The sequence below is a fragment of the Ceratotherium simum genome, chromosome 24 (genome assembly GCF_057802395.1).
Source record: "Ceratotherium simum simum isolate JZ-2026a chromosome 24, ASM5780239v1, whole genome shotgun sequence".
Classification (NCBI taxonomy): domain Eukaryota; kingdom Metazoa; phylum Chordata; class Mammalia; order Perissodactyla; family Rhinocerotidae; genus Ceratotherium; species Ceratotherium simum.
Window position 1 is genome coordinate 45,082,112 of NC_141923.1, and position 13,958 is coordinate 45,096,069.

Consider the following 13,958-nt stretch of genomic DNA (forward strand, 5'->3'; position numbering starts at 1 on the left):
AACATCCATCCCTACTGTTGTGTGAATCAGGAGTTAGTTGTTTTTATTGCTGAAAAGTATCCCATTGAATACTTTGTTTATCCACTCACCTGTTGATGGACATTTGGATTGTTTCAGTTTTTAGCTACCATGAATAAAGTTGTGTGGAAATTAATAAACAGAAACTTCATTAAATTCCAGTCCAGTGGTGAAAAAGGGAAGCTCTCACAACCTGCCTCCATAGCAGAGCCCAACAGGAAGAAGACAGACTTCCTCTTCTTGACCAGGAAGCTCAGCCAATGAGAGACTGTCACAACTCAGCCAGTGAGATGCTACTCCACCTCTGGACTCTTTGTTTTTAATAGCCCTCCTAACTTCCTCTTCCTTCCATAAAAGAGTTTCTCCTCCCCTTGCTGCTAGGAACTTGCACATGGCTTGCCAAGGCTGCAGGCTTCGAATTGCAATTGTTTGTTGGTCCTGAATAAACCCATTTTTGCTGGAGAAACAACTAGCTCTCTGTTTGCTTAAGGTCAACAGTTGCTATAAACATTCTTGTGCAAGTCTTTTTTGTAGGCATGTTTTATTTCTCTTGGGGAAATATAGGTGTGGTATTTCTGGGTCATTCTGGGTGTGCTTAACTTTTTCAGAAATTGCCAAATAGTTTTCCAAAAGAAAGCTGGTACATTGTTAGGAATGGAGAAGGTCATGGTGCAAAGATAAAAGATTCTATTCACAAAGCTACAGTGATTTGAAACATGTATGCATCTAACAAAATACCCTCACAATTGATGAAGCAAAAATTTACAGAACTACAGAAAAAAATTGGTAAATCCACCATTATTGTGATTGAACACACCTCTCTCAGTATTGATTGACCAAACAGACACAATTTATCAATGATATATGGAGAGTCTGAACAAAACGACTGACCAACTTGACCAAAGGAACACTCAACAGAGAATACGTGTTGTCCTTAAGCTCACGTGGAAGAGTGACAAATGATCACACTCTAGGCCATGAAGAAAGCTTCAACAAACTTCATAGACCCAATAAAGTGAGAAATTTAGAGCAAAAACGTTAATTTAAAATCCCTGTTTAATAAATTCTGGGTTTAAGAAGAACTTATGATGGAAAATTCAAATGTCTAAAACTAAAAGATAATGAAAAAGCAAATCAAAACTTGTGGGATACGGCAAAACAGGCGCTTTGAAAGAAATTTTAAGTGCTTATATTAGAAAAGAAGAAAGTCTTAAAATTAGTGAGATATGTGTCTCTCTTAAGAAATTAGAAAAATAATAACAGAGTAAATTCAAAGAAAATAGAAAGAGATAATAAAAGAAAGAAGAGAAAGCAGTGAAATATAAAGTAAAGATACCATAGGAAAATCAACAAAGTTAAAACTTCATTCTTTGAAATAATTAAAATAGAGGAAACTCTAGCAAGATTGATCAAAAAAAGAAGACATAAACAATATCATGAATGAGAATACACAAAGCAGACTATATTGGTTATCTATTGCAGCATAAGAAATCATCCCAAAATTTGTAGAGTAAAACAACAACCACTTTTTTGCTCTTGATTCAATGGGTCAGGAATTTGGGCAGATGTCAGTGGGACAATTCATCTCTGCCTCATGTCTGTGTTCTCAGCTGGGTTGGCTCGAAAGTCAAGGTACTGACTGGGATGGGTAGGGATCTCTTTTCTAATTCTCTCATCTCATTCTTCCACTGGAGTGAGAGGATCCAAGATAGTCTCATTCATCTTTGTGGGACCATGTTGCTTGCCATCAAGTGGGGCCATTCTCTCTACATGGTTAGTCTCATTCTCCAGCAGATTCTCCTTTTGGTCTCTCTCCAGCAGACTCGCTTGGACTTTTTGACATGGTAGCTGGGTTTCTTCTTGGCGTATGTGGAAGACCTCAAATTGGAAGTCCCAGAATGTCACTTCTACCTCATTCTATCTGTCATTGCAAATCACAGGGCCAGCCCAGATTCAAGGGGCTTGAATCCTGATGGGACGAGTAGCAAAGTCACATTCAAAGGGGAGTGTGCACAGGGAGGAATGATTCATTGGGAGCCATTTTTGGCAATCCACAACAGAGCCATAATTACAGATAAAGAATTAAAAAGATAAGAAGAGAATACCATCAAGAGCAATATGCCAATTTTAAAAACTTAAATTAATGGATAAATTCAACAAAAATCTTAAATAGTCCTACAACTAATTAAAGAAGTTAAAACCGTGGTTACAAATCTTCCCATAAAGGAAACACCAGGCCCAAATGGGTTTATAGACAATAAGTTCAAGCTAAGAGGTTCTTCCTCCAACTCGGTTCATCGTAAAATTCAATATAGGAAGGAAAGCATGCATAAAGAATGCAATCTTCCTTACTAAAAATAACGCCTAGAGCCTCTAAGGTTCCCACTATAAGTGGTGGCAGCTGGTCTGTGCAGCACCTACTTAATCTCCCTGAAATATATCATCCCTTAGGAGTCTTTAGTCCACATGGTTGGTCCATTGATTCCTTGTAACTGAAACAAGGCTGGTTTATTTCAAACAGGAGTTTTTTAAGTGCTAGGGGATTATAAAAGGAAAATACCTGTCGTGCTGTATTTCTTAAACGTCTTCCATTGAGGAGACCTAAGGGTAGAAGAGTTCGTGGTATCTTCAGTGGTCTGAGGCAGCAAAGTGGTCCATCACATTCTAAAGTTAGTCAAACTTGCATGTTTTCCTTAAAAACCACATTGATGCATTTTTCTTCATAAAATGTGAAGTCTATATGGAATTTATTTTAATATTAAAGTTGCATTTTATTCCCAAAATCTTCGGTGGAGGTAAATGTTTCAGGAGGGAGCCCCATAATTATCCTGTGATTAGGTGTTTTCCAGTGTGAGAAGCACAGAAGATAATCTGATTTGCTACAGACCTGGTGCAGACCCAAGGGAACCCAGAAATAAAGAGATCTTGCATAATTTTTCCCTCTTCACCTTCTTGCCTCCCGTCATATTTTGGGCATATCTATTAAGCCCACCACCCAGAGTCTGCTCCTACAGGTCTAGACAAGACCTGTCTACCTTCCTAGAGCTGGCCTGCACAGTTCTGTTTTCCTGATTGAAGAGCTACTTTTCCTAAGATATGTGGGATGATCTCATTCAGAGAAGGTTGTCTAAATGGAAATGTGGCTTTACTCTTTCAAATTTCAATAGGATAATCATGTTTTGACACAAGAAAACAACCTCCATATTTAATTGATAAAAATGCACATATATAGTCAGGGGAGAGGGGTTTAGGTGTATAGTGTTGTCTCATTTTATTACAGTAAAATGAAAAATTCCTGGTGAAGAGTTGATGCTGGATTTCAGTCTTAGCCATAATACTTACTGGATGTTTATCTTTGGGCAAATGGTGGCTCTGAACCTTAGTTTTCCCATATACAAACCATGGTAATGATATATCTATCTACATACATATTTCGTAGAGTTGATAGGATGACATGGAAATAATGTATGTGAAAATGTCCTGAAAACTGTAATCCTCTGTATAGATCAAACCTGCTATTGTTGTTAAAGTATTTTTAATTAGAAAAAATGGAAATGATATTCATAAATAAATAACGTAGTCTACTTATGCTATTTTTCCAAAATTACTAATTAGGCTCTTCTGATGTAGGGTCTTCGGAAATATACGTTTCCTAACAGAGATTGACTGGGGGTAATTGTTCCTTTTAACAAATTCATAAATCATGCTGGTAGTTTCAACAAACAAGATAGAGATAGAAGGAAACAGAGAGAACCTCTGGAGCAAAATGAGTTATTGAATTTCTATGGGATTTTTTTTTTTTTTTGGTGAGGAAGATTAACCCTGAGCTAACACCTGTTGCCAATCCTCCTCTTTTTTCTTTTCTTTTTTTTTTTTTGGTGAGGATGATCAGCAATGTGCTAACATCTGCCAATCCTCCTCTTTTTTTGCTGAGGAAGACTGGCCCTGGGCTAAGGTCCATGCCCATCTTCCTCCACTTTATATGGGAAGCCTCCACAGCACGGCTTGCCAAGCGGTGCATCGGTGGGCGCCCAGGATCCGAACCGGTGTACCCGGGGCCGCCGCAGTGGAGCGCGCACACTTAACCACTTGCGCCACCGGGCTGGCCCCATCCTCCTCTTTTTTCTGAGGAAGATTGGCCCCAGGTTAACATCTGGGCCCATCATCCTCTACTTTTTATATGTGGGACACCTGCCACAGCATGGCTTAATAAGCGGTGCATAGGTCTGTGCCCAGGATCTGAACCTGCAAACCCTGGGCCACCGAAGCAGATTGTGTGAACGTAACAACTATGCCACTGAGCCAGCCTCTCTATGTTATATTTAAACACTTCTAGGTTCAACTACATAATGAAATTGGCAAAGAAAGCACAGTTCTTTTAGTTGAGGTTTTGACCATCAGAAGGACACAATCTTCCCAGTTAAAGAAACATTTTTAAGTTTGTACTTATCAGTACAGGTCTGCAAAATTATTGTCCTTTCTATCAACTTTAACTGTGCAACGTTTATGATACATTCTAACCTAAAATAATCATGACCTAAAATCAGAATAGTATCTCAGTATTGAAAATTAACAAATCAGCAGTTATTGTAACAGTAGAAACTCTGAAACAAAAAAGCTGTCAAGAGAGAGGCTGTGGAAGGGGTCATAGTGCCACTTAAAAATATATAAAAATTCCATTATGATATATTTTAAGGTAAATGAATACACATGTGTAGAAGAAATGTTATAAATAAATTGGTGATTTTCTTTGTGGCAAGGAAATTATGCCAAAATCATATTTATAACAATGAATTCACGTGTGTGGATGGTGAATTATCTTTACAGAGCTGATGGCACTCTAAATTAATATAATCATTTTGGAAAGCACTTTGGCAGTATGCACCAAGAGCTATAAAAACTTCAGAGCCTTTTTGACCCCAAAATGCCATAACTGATGATTTATCATAAAATCATATGTCTAAAGATGTTCACCAGTTTCCTGACAATGCAAAACTGGAAGCAATTTAAATGTCAGTGATGGGGGAATGGTTTAGTAAATAGTCTCATCTACATGATGGCATATTATGTAATCACTAAAACATAACTGTAAAAGCTAAATAACAACACAGAAAAATGCATATGACATACTGCTAGTGTTGAATGAAATGTACAATGCTTATTCACTGTTGAAAAAAGTAAACAGGCATACACCAAAATCGTAATAGCCACGTCAAAGTGGAGATAGAGAAGACTTTTTTCTTTCCTCTTTTCTTCACAATGTTTAATAGTAGGATGCCGTTACTTTACAACAACAAACGTGTTACATTATTATCACAATAACCGTAAATTTCAGACATGTTCAGTGGTTACCTGGAGATTTGGAGATTACAAGATCTCCACGTGTTCACATAGTTTGGCAAGCGGGGCAATTGCTCCTCTACTCCGATTGCACCACCAGTTTTAATACTCTAAAAGGGTGTCATCAAACCGTAAAGAGTGGCCGGGGTGAGGGGGTGACAGGCAGGAGCCCAACAACCCACAATTAACCAAATTGTAGCATTAATTTGTATTTATTGATTTACCTATTTTTTAATCAGTTATAGATCCTATCAAATTTAGACAACTGGTCATCTAATTTTTAATTTTTTTGTGGAGCTTAATTCAACATTCATTGAACCCTAAGTACCAAGTACTATATTTAAGCATTGAGGACAATACAAATGAATAGGATACAGTTCTTGCTCTCAAATAGTTCTTCTAACGGTGAACTTGTAATAAAACACCTTGTGTTAAATTCAGAGAAGCTTTGGTGACGTCTTTCAGCATTAATCAACTTCTTTTATCAAAACTATCACTTAATCAGCTAACCAGCAACTGCTTATTGAATGCTTACTATTAATGACTAAACTCAAATCAGTGAAATTTTAATGAACCTAATAACCTGTGAACATTGTACTATTTTCAGTCTTTTAAACCATAGTAGTCTTTTATATTTTATAAAAATACATCTTTTAGACGAGTACAGTCTCAGTTGGATACTGGTGAATTGTGTCCTCCATAAAAATCTCCAAACAATTCTTCCAAGAAGAGGAGTCTGCTGCTATCTGGAGCAATAGCTTTATTAATGCTGCTTTTAAATATATTCACATAAGGGGGCCGGCCCCGTGGCACAGTGGTTAAGGTCATAGTGGTTAAGATTCAGAAGCCTGGAGCTTGCAGGTTTGGATCCCGGGCATGGACCTGTCGAGCCATGCTGTGGTGGCATCCCACATTCAAGGTGGAGGAAGTTTGGCACAGATGTTAGCTCAGGGACAATCTGCCTCAAGCAAAAAAATTCACATAGGGAAAAAAATGAATGAGATGGGAAAGTACTATCAAAGTAATGATAAGTTTTAAAGAAGCAGAATGCAAAACTATAATTTCGTTTTAATCCAGTTTTGGAAAATAAAAATATTAATGTCTATTTATAATAATTGCTAGTAGTGAATAAGCTCTTGCTACGTGCCAGGCACTGTTCTGAAAGTGCTCTACCCATTGAATCCTCGCAAGAACCTTCTGAGGTAGGTAGGGCTAGGAAACTGAGACACAGAGGGCTAAGTAACTTGCCTTAAAGTAACCTGCCCCAGATCACACACAGAAAGTGGACAAAGAAAAAATATTTGAAGGAAATGTTAAAATTCTAATTATTCTTAGATCTAGAGAGTGTAGTAATAGATCATTTTCATTTTCTTCTTTGGTTACATATTTTCCTAATTTTTCTACAATGAACTTAAATGGTTTTAATCATAACATATTGACTTTTACAGTCAATAAAAATTACTCAATAGTAGCAAAAGGAGTGCTATAAGCTAATATATTTCAATGAGCATGTAAAGAGCATTCACAGAGACTATTTGATGACGTTTTCTTGTAGTGTGAATGTGGAAATGAAATGACTTAGGAAGTGCATCGATGAGTCAGATGCTCCTTGCAGTGAGTGTAAAAATCCTTAGGCTTGCATTTGGAGCCTGTTTCACACACACACCCTCCCACGGGGACACATGCTGTATAAGATGTAACTTTACACAAAACTTCTCCAGAATGAATCTGATACCTACATCTCAATCCAGTCCTGATCTAGGGAAGCAGAGCATGGCAGAGTCAGCAAGACTGCTACAGTGGCTGGTTTTTGACTCCAAGTCCCCACTTGAAAACACATCTTAAAGGGATAGCACTTCTTAAGGCCTTGACTACTTGGCTACAGATTTGAATTCACCCCTCTCTGGCTTCAATGTTTATGCTCTTTGTAGAACACCAGGCTGCCTCTCAAAATGATCATAGTGGCAGGCCTGGTGGCCTAGTGCTTAAATTCTGTGCACTCCCCTTTGACAGCCCAGGTTTGGTACCTGGGCACGGACCTACACCACTTGTCAGTGGCCAGGCTGTGGCGGCAACCCACATACAAAATAGAGGAAGATTGGCACAGGTGTTAGCTCAGGGACAATCTTCCTCAGGGGGAAAAAAATGATCATATCATATTATTTCTCTTTGGCTCCTTTTATTCTGAAAATTAAAAGTGTTAACACAATACTGAAGCAAGTATCAGTGAACACCTCAGAAAACATGCTGATTAAAATTGTGTACCCAACGATTCATGATTAGTCAAAGGCAGAACTGAAACACGAATGTGGGTGTACTTTTCCCTCTACGAGATCCTCCTCAGGCACAAGCATGCCTGGGCTCTGTGAGCTGGACGAGATAGGCCCTATCCTAACAGACTGATGTAGATAGGAGGAGGGCTGCCCAGAGTCTGCCAAAACTCTTTAATGCTGCCTTGGGGCACTTCTAATTATTTCTGTCTGAAGGAACCTGTGGTGTGTTTTACCTGTAATGGCATCTAATTTCAGGGAAGAGCTTTGAAAGACTTCTTTATAATTTCTTTATGCCATTAGGAATGTACTTGGAAGAAGTAGACCATAATGACCCTATTTTACAGTGATGATAGAATCCCTGCAAAGGGGAGAGAACTGGGCTGATCAGCAGCCCTGAGCTTAGATTTTGGGTAGCTGTGCCTGCTCTGCAGCAGAAGAGAAAAATTGGAATCTAAGAAAATTGAGAGTTTATTTAGTGTTGCAGAGAACTTGTGGTTACAAGAAAGATGGGCTAGGAGAAAAAAGAACTAAAGATAATGTGAAGGTGTAAAATCTGCTTTTGTTAGTTACCATAAAGGGCATGGTGGTGAGAAAACTTGTTCCCTAGAATCACTGACCTGAGCTGTCCAACATGGCTGCCACCAGCCACGTGTGGCCATTGAGCACCTCAAATGTAGTGTGACTGAGGAACTGACTTGTTAATTTTTTTTTTTTTTTGTGAGGAAGATCAGCCCTGAGTTAACATCCGTGCTAATCCTTCTCTTTTTTTGCTGAGGAAGACCGGCTCTGAGCTAACATCTATTGCCAATCCTCCTCTTTTTTTCCCCCCAAAGCCCCAGTAGATAGTTGTATGTCATAGTTGCACATCCTTCTAGTTGCTGTATGTGGGACGCGGCCTCAGCATGGCCGGAGAAGCGGTGCGTTGGTGCGCGCCCGGGATCCGAACCCGGGCTGCCAGTAGCAGAGCGTGGGCACTTAACCACTAAGCCACGGGGCTGGCCCCCTGACTTGTTAATTTTACTTAATCTTAAGTAGTTTAAATTTGAATTTACAAACTGGTACTTGATTCAGTTATTGAAAAACTCTTAAGTACGTCTGGAACAACTTGGGTATTTGAATTTACTTTTTCAACTGGAAATTTTATGAAGTCTAAATACAAATCAAATATTCCAATGAAAGTCTAAAGTCCAAATTGAGATCTACTATACTGGATTTTGGAGATTTGGTATGAAAAAAGAAAGTGAAATGTCTAATTTAATATTTCTTTATGTTGATTCTGTGTTGAAATAACAATATTTTAGATATATTGAGTTATATTACTAAAATTAATTTCACTTGTTTCTTTCTAATGTGACTATTAGAAAAATTGTAATTGTAGTTGTGGCTCACGTTACATTTCAATTGGAAAATGCTGTCATAGATTATGAGAAACTTGGCCATTTGAACTATCAGTGAGAATGGAATGTCTCACTCCTACTCAAGATCTGAGACCTGTGAGTTACTTTGACACAGGGAAGCAGCTCAATTTCCAACCCAGAGTTTCAGATAAGAGGTTTCTAGATTGTATTTCCAAGGAAACAGGTAATCAGACTAGAATATTCCTAACAGAACCTAAAATAATGTTTCCAATGGGAGGAGGCCAAGGCCATGTAAACAGTGTTTCTCCTCAGGCTATACAGCCTCTCTCCTTTGGAGTGATTCCTGCTTTGTTACCAGTGACATCTCCTGCTCTGCTTTGTTCCTGTTGCCTCCAGAACAATTACAGAGAAACCTCAATTGCTCAACTGTCCCTGCTTCATGGCAGCACCAATCCACAGCTGATCCTTGCTTCCCCTGGTCGCTCCCCAGAATCATTCAGCACAGGTCCACACCTTGAGGCAAGCCCCTCCCAGGTCACTCGTGCCCAGACTCCCCAAGGTTCTCCCGAGAAGCCTCATGTTCTCCCTTGCACAGCAAGTAAATAAACCAAACTTCATTTAACTGCAAGTGTGCAATACCAAACCTCTTAATCTCAAGCTCCTGTGCCTGATGTGCAGTAAGCCAAACACTGAGACATCGGTGCTTAGGGGCAGAGAAAGATTTATCAGAATTGGCCAAAATGAGAAAGCAGGAGGATAGTTTCTCTCAAATCGGCCTTCACAAGAGAGGAAAACAGGGGGTTTTATTGAGCTAAGGGGCTTGGCAGATGCACTTTTGGAGAAACAAAGGGGAAATCTGTGCTCCTTTCACTCCAGATAAGCCCTTAGGCAAACAGACTTCTGGGCATCAATGGCAGCTGGAGGCTGGTTATCTGGTGATCTTAACTTCCTTGAAGGCATTCTTGGGGCCCACCTGGTGTCATGGTGGTTAAGTTCACGTGCTCTGCTTCGGCAGCCTGGGGTTCACAGGTTTGGGTCCTGGGCATGGACCTGTACATCGCTCATCAAGCCATGTGGTGGCAGCATCCCACATGCAAAATAGAGGAAGATTGGCACAGATGTTCGCTCAGGGCCAATCCTCCTCACCAAAAATAATAATAATAAATTAAATTAAATTAAAAAATAATAAAAATGAAGGTGTTCTTTTTCTTCTGCAAAACAAGCTCATAAATCCTTGTGACCCATGAGTCACCCCTCCAGTTAAACAAGAAAACAGCAAATTGACAAGATTAACTTCTTTTCATCTATGTCTGTGTTAGGAACAAGGTCAAAAGAATTGAATATTTACAGTAACCCTCAGGCACCCAGCTTCATGTGTTCCTGGTGGTCTCCATCTGATGGGCTTTATCTGTAGACATCTTGAGAAGAGTCTTGAAATCTTGAAATTAGATTACCAAAAAGGAGCAAGAGAAATCATTCATTGATTTAAGAAAATTTGTAATGTAAAGAGTGGAGAGTAGTTTTAGAGTCTGATCAACCTGGGCTCTAGCCCTGGAGCTGCTCAATTTCTGTTCCCAAACTTCATTGATGCAAATCATACCAACGCCTGCTGCATAAGTGACAAGAGATGTTCACATATTGAGGTATATGGGGTAGCTATTCGGGTTCAGAACTGATTTGGCTTGAACTAAAGAAGCCTGACATTCCTTATCATACATACATTGTACACGTCTGCTTTAACTACTAAAGAATGCATTCTTTGATGATAAGAATGCATACTTCCCCTCCTACAATGCCAGTATCGGTAAGGCCTGTATCAGTATTCCTGAAAAGTTCCCTTTCCCAGACATCAGGCTCATGTCTGCTTGCTAATTTGCAACTGAATACCTCTTTGAAATTTTGATGAATACATATCCTGGGCATGTTGAATGTATGTTCTTTGTTCTAAAAAGCTATAAAACTGTACCGAAAACCATGCTTCTCCAGAACGCTTTCTTCCTTTGTGGAAACTGCCTTCCCACGTTATAATCCTCAACTCGGCTCAAGTAAAACTCACCTTATCTCTCTTATCTATACAATGGTTATTGGTTACTTTGCATAGACATAAGGTTGTTGTGAGATTAAATGAAATACCCTATCTAAAGAGCTTAGCATAGCAGCTGGCACGAAGCAAGCACTTCAAAAAATGGTAGTCACTGTTAGCTGACCACAAGAGGGAAGAGTTAGAATGGGGATCCAATCCTGTGGGCACTCCTGTGTTCTCCAGACCTGCCCTGTTTCTGGCAAGGAAGGCAGTCAGGGTTGGGTGGGGAGTGGGCCTTAATTAATTAATTAATCAATTTGCCTATAATGGTTAAAGCTGAAAGGAAGGTGAAAGAGGCTCTAAATTCTCCTGTGGAATTAAAGGATAAAAGAATTACTAATAAGGGATTCTCCATTTCAAAACTCTGTTCTTTTTTCCCACATTTTTAAAGATGCTCTCTGGAGCCAGCCTGATGGCCTAGTGGTTAAAGCTCGGCACGCTCCCCTTCGTCAGCCTGGGTTCAGTTCCCGGGCACAGAACCACACCACTCACCTGTCAGTAGCCATGCTGTGGTGGCGGCTCACATAGGAGGACCAGAAGAACTTACAACTATACACAACTACATACTGGGGACTTCGGGAGGAAAAAAAGGAAGATTGGCAACAGATGTTAGCTTAGGGCGAATCTTCCCCTGCAAAAAAAATAAAGATGCTCTCACTTTATGTGCCCAATGAACTTTTAATGCCTAGTGGCTCCAGAGTCCATGTAAACCAAGCCTTGGATTAGCAGGTTCCTGAGATGAGTATAGGGTAGTGCAGAAAGACTGTGGGCTTTGACTTGGGTTTAAATCTCTACCTGCCGCTTTTTTTTTCTTTTTTGATGGCAATGAACATTTCCATTTACTTTGGATTATATGTCATTATAACTATTAACAAGGTTTAAAAAGGACATCTTCCGGTAGGTCAGACGAAAGTAAAAAAATTGTGTGTGGGGCTGCAGTTTCAGGACGGTTTCTGCAGCCGTCGCACGGTAGCAAAACGGTGTTAACCAGTGCACGCGAGTCTGCGTCGACGACAGCCACAGCCCAAGCACCGGGAAGTTCTCTCCGGTGGAGAAGGAACAAAGGGCAGGTCCTGCACGGGCCAGGAGGGTGCAGCTCGTCGCCTCGCCACTAGAGGTCAGGAGATTACCGCCTCAGGGTTGGAGGACCGCCGTCGGGGATTGGCTTGTGGTGGCGGTGGGCGGGGCGGAGACCCGGGAGGCAGGAGGGGGTGGAGGTGAATACAGCGCATAGGGACGCCCTGGTTACTGACACCTGACTTTGGAATGACATTTTTTTTCAGCATCAAATTTCCCGTTTTTGTGGGGCTGATGGACCAGAGGAAAGACACCAGTTTGGGGTCAAAGACAGAGCTGATTCTGCAGCTTCTCAGGAAGCTTTTTCTTTAACCAAGATACAGTCTGCAAGGAGTCCAGAACAGTGCCAAGGTCCTGGGGAAGGTTCTGTCACTCCCTTGGGGGCCTCCTGCCCAAGCGCCCCATCCTCCACCTGGGCCAGCCGTCCAGAAGCCCCATCTCCCCACCCGACTGTCCCTGCGGTGAGCTGGGACCACCTTTCAGGACCAAGTCTACACTTGCACAGCCTGCGGCAGTAGAGTGCCCCAGACTGGGCGCCAGGAGTCCTGGGTTCTTGTCCCAGCTGGGCCCTGGATAGGCCCCTTCCACTTGCTGGGCCTCAGTTTCCCCATGTGTCTAGTCAGGAAATTGTATTAGGTGAGACTCACAGCCCCTTCTAGCTTTGCCATTCAGCATTTCCACATCTTCACAGGGAAGCTGTGAGGCTCCTCTCTGAAAGAGGCCCTCCAAAAGGCAACACTAAGAAGATACCCTGAGTTCACCCAGATACGAGGCCCCTCAAAACAGACCATCTCCCCTCTTAGGCCCCCCGAAGTTCCCCCATTCCAGCTGCTTGGGAAAAAGACGAGCCCTTGTCAGCCCCCTTGAGGAGCAGGGCCTGGGCCACAGGCTCAGAGGCTGGGAAGGGACAGCTAAGTTCTGGCCCGGGCTGCGGGGACCTCTGGGGAAGCCCTAAGTGGCACGAATGATTTCAAAGTCGTCTAAAGGATGAGACAGCAGATGGTGCCGGGGCCCCACACCTCCCTCACGCACCAGAGCTTGACGAGTCTTTACTTGAGTATCTCTGCTGAGCCCTCAACAGCCCAGGAGGAAGGGGACTGGGGCATACCGTCCCCCAGACAACCAGAGGATGTGGCAGTCAGGTCTGAGTCCTGGTTCGCCCTTTCCCAGCTGTGTGATGTTGGTAAACTACCGTACTCAGCCTCTCTGGATCTCAGTTTCCTCATCTGTCAAATGGGGATGACAATCAAACCCACCTCACAGAGTTGTGAAGATTCATCAAGACAGTGCACATAAAACTGACACACACCAAGCCAAAGCTCCATGACCAGCAAAGTTTGCCAGGTACTGTGTGGGGTCCTGTTTTCCCTGCAAACTGGGTGAGGGCTGATGGCACTGGTGGGATTCGAATCATCACTCCAGGCCTCAGATGGTGATGTGCTTTGTGTCTGTAGCAGAAGGTCTGCAGCTCCACGCCCCCTGCTACTAGCATCGGTATGGGTGGGTGGCAGGCAGGGGTGAGCCCCAGGTGGGCAGCTAGCAGGACCTCTTGTGTGAGCCCAGCACCCTACTTCCCCCAAAGTGTGGTGTCCAGAACTCTGGGCTGGTGATGGGGCAGGGGCCACGGGGCCTGGTCCGCCCCAGCTGTGGTAGGGCTGGAAGGCCTTCGGCAAGTCCCTTTCCGTCTTTGGGCCTCCGTTTCCCAGCAGCGCAGTGCTGGGTTGAACATAGAAATTCCTTGGTTCTGCATTTGTTTATCCAGCATTCCTGAAGGCCCCTTAGTGGGCAGGAGAAGTTTAGGGCTTCAGA

The 13,958-nt window shown here is 42.0% G+C and overlaps 1 protein-coding gene across 1 annotated transcript in view; it reads right to left on the reverse strand.

Moving 5' to 3' along the window:
* LOC101406192 (disks large-associated protein 5-like) overlaps positions 1 to 13,641 on the reverse strand; it is a 33,429-nt gene extending 19,788 nt beyond the window's left edge. The window contains 1 exon segment of the mRNA XM_087447777.1: positions 13,498 to 13,641. Within this exon segment, the coding sequence (XP_087303903.1) occupies positions 13,498 to 13,641 (144 nt within the window).
* Positions 13,642 to 13,958: the final 317 nt, after the last annotated feature.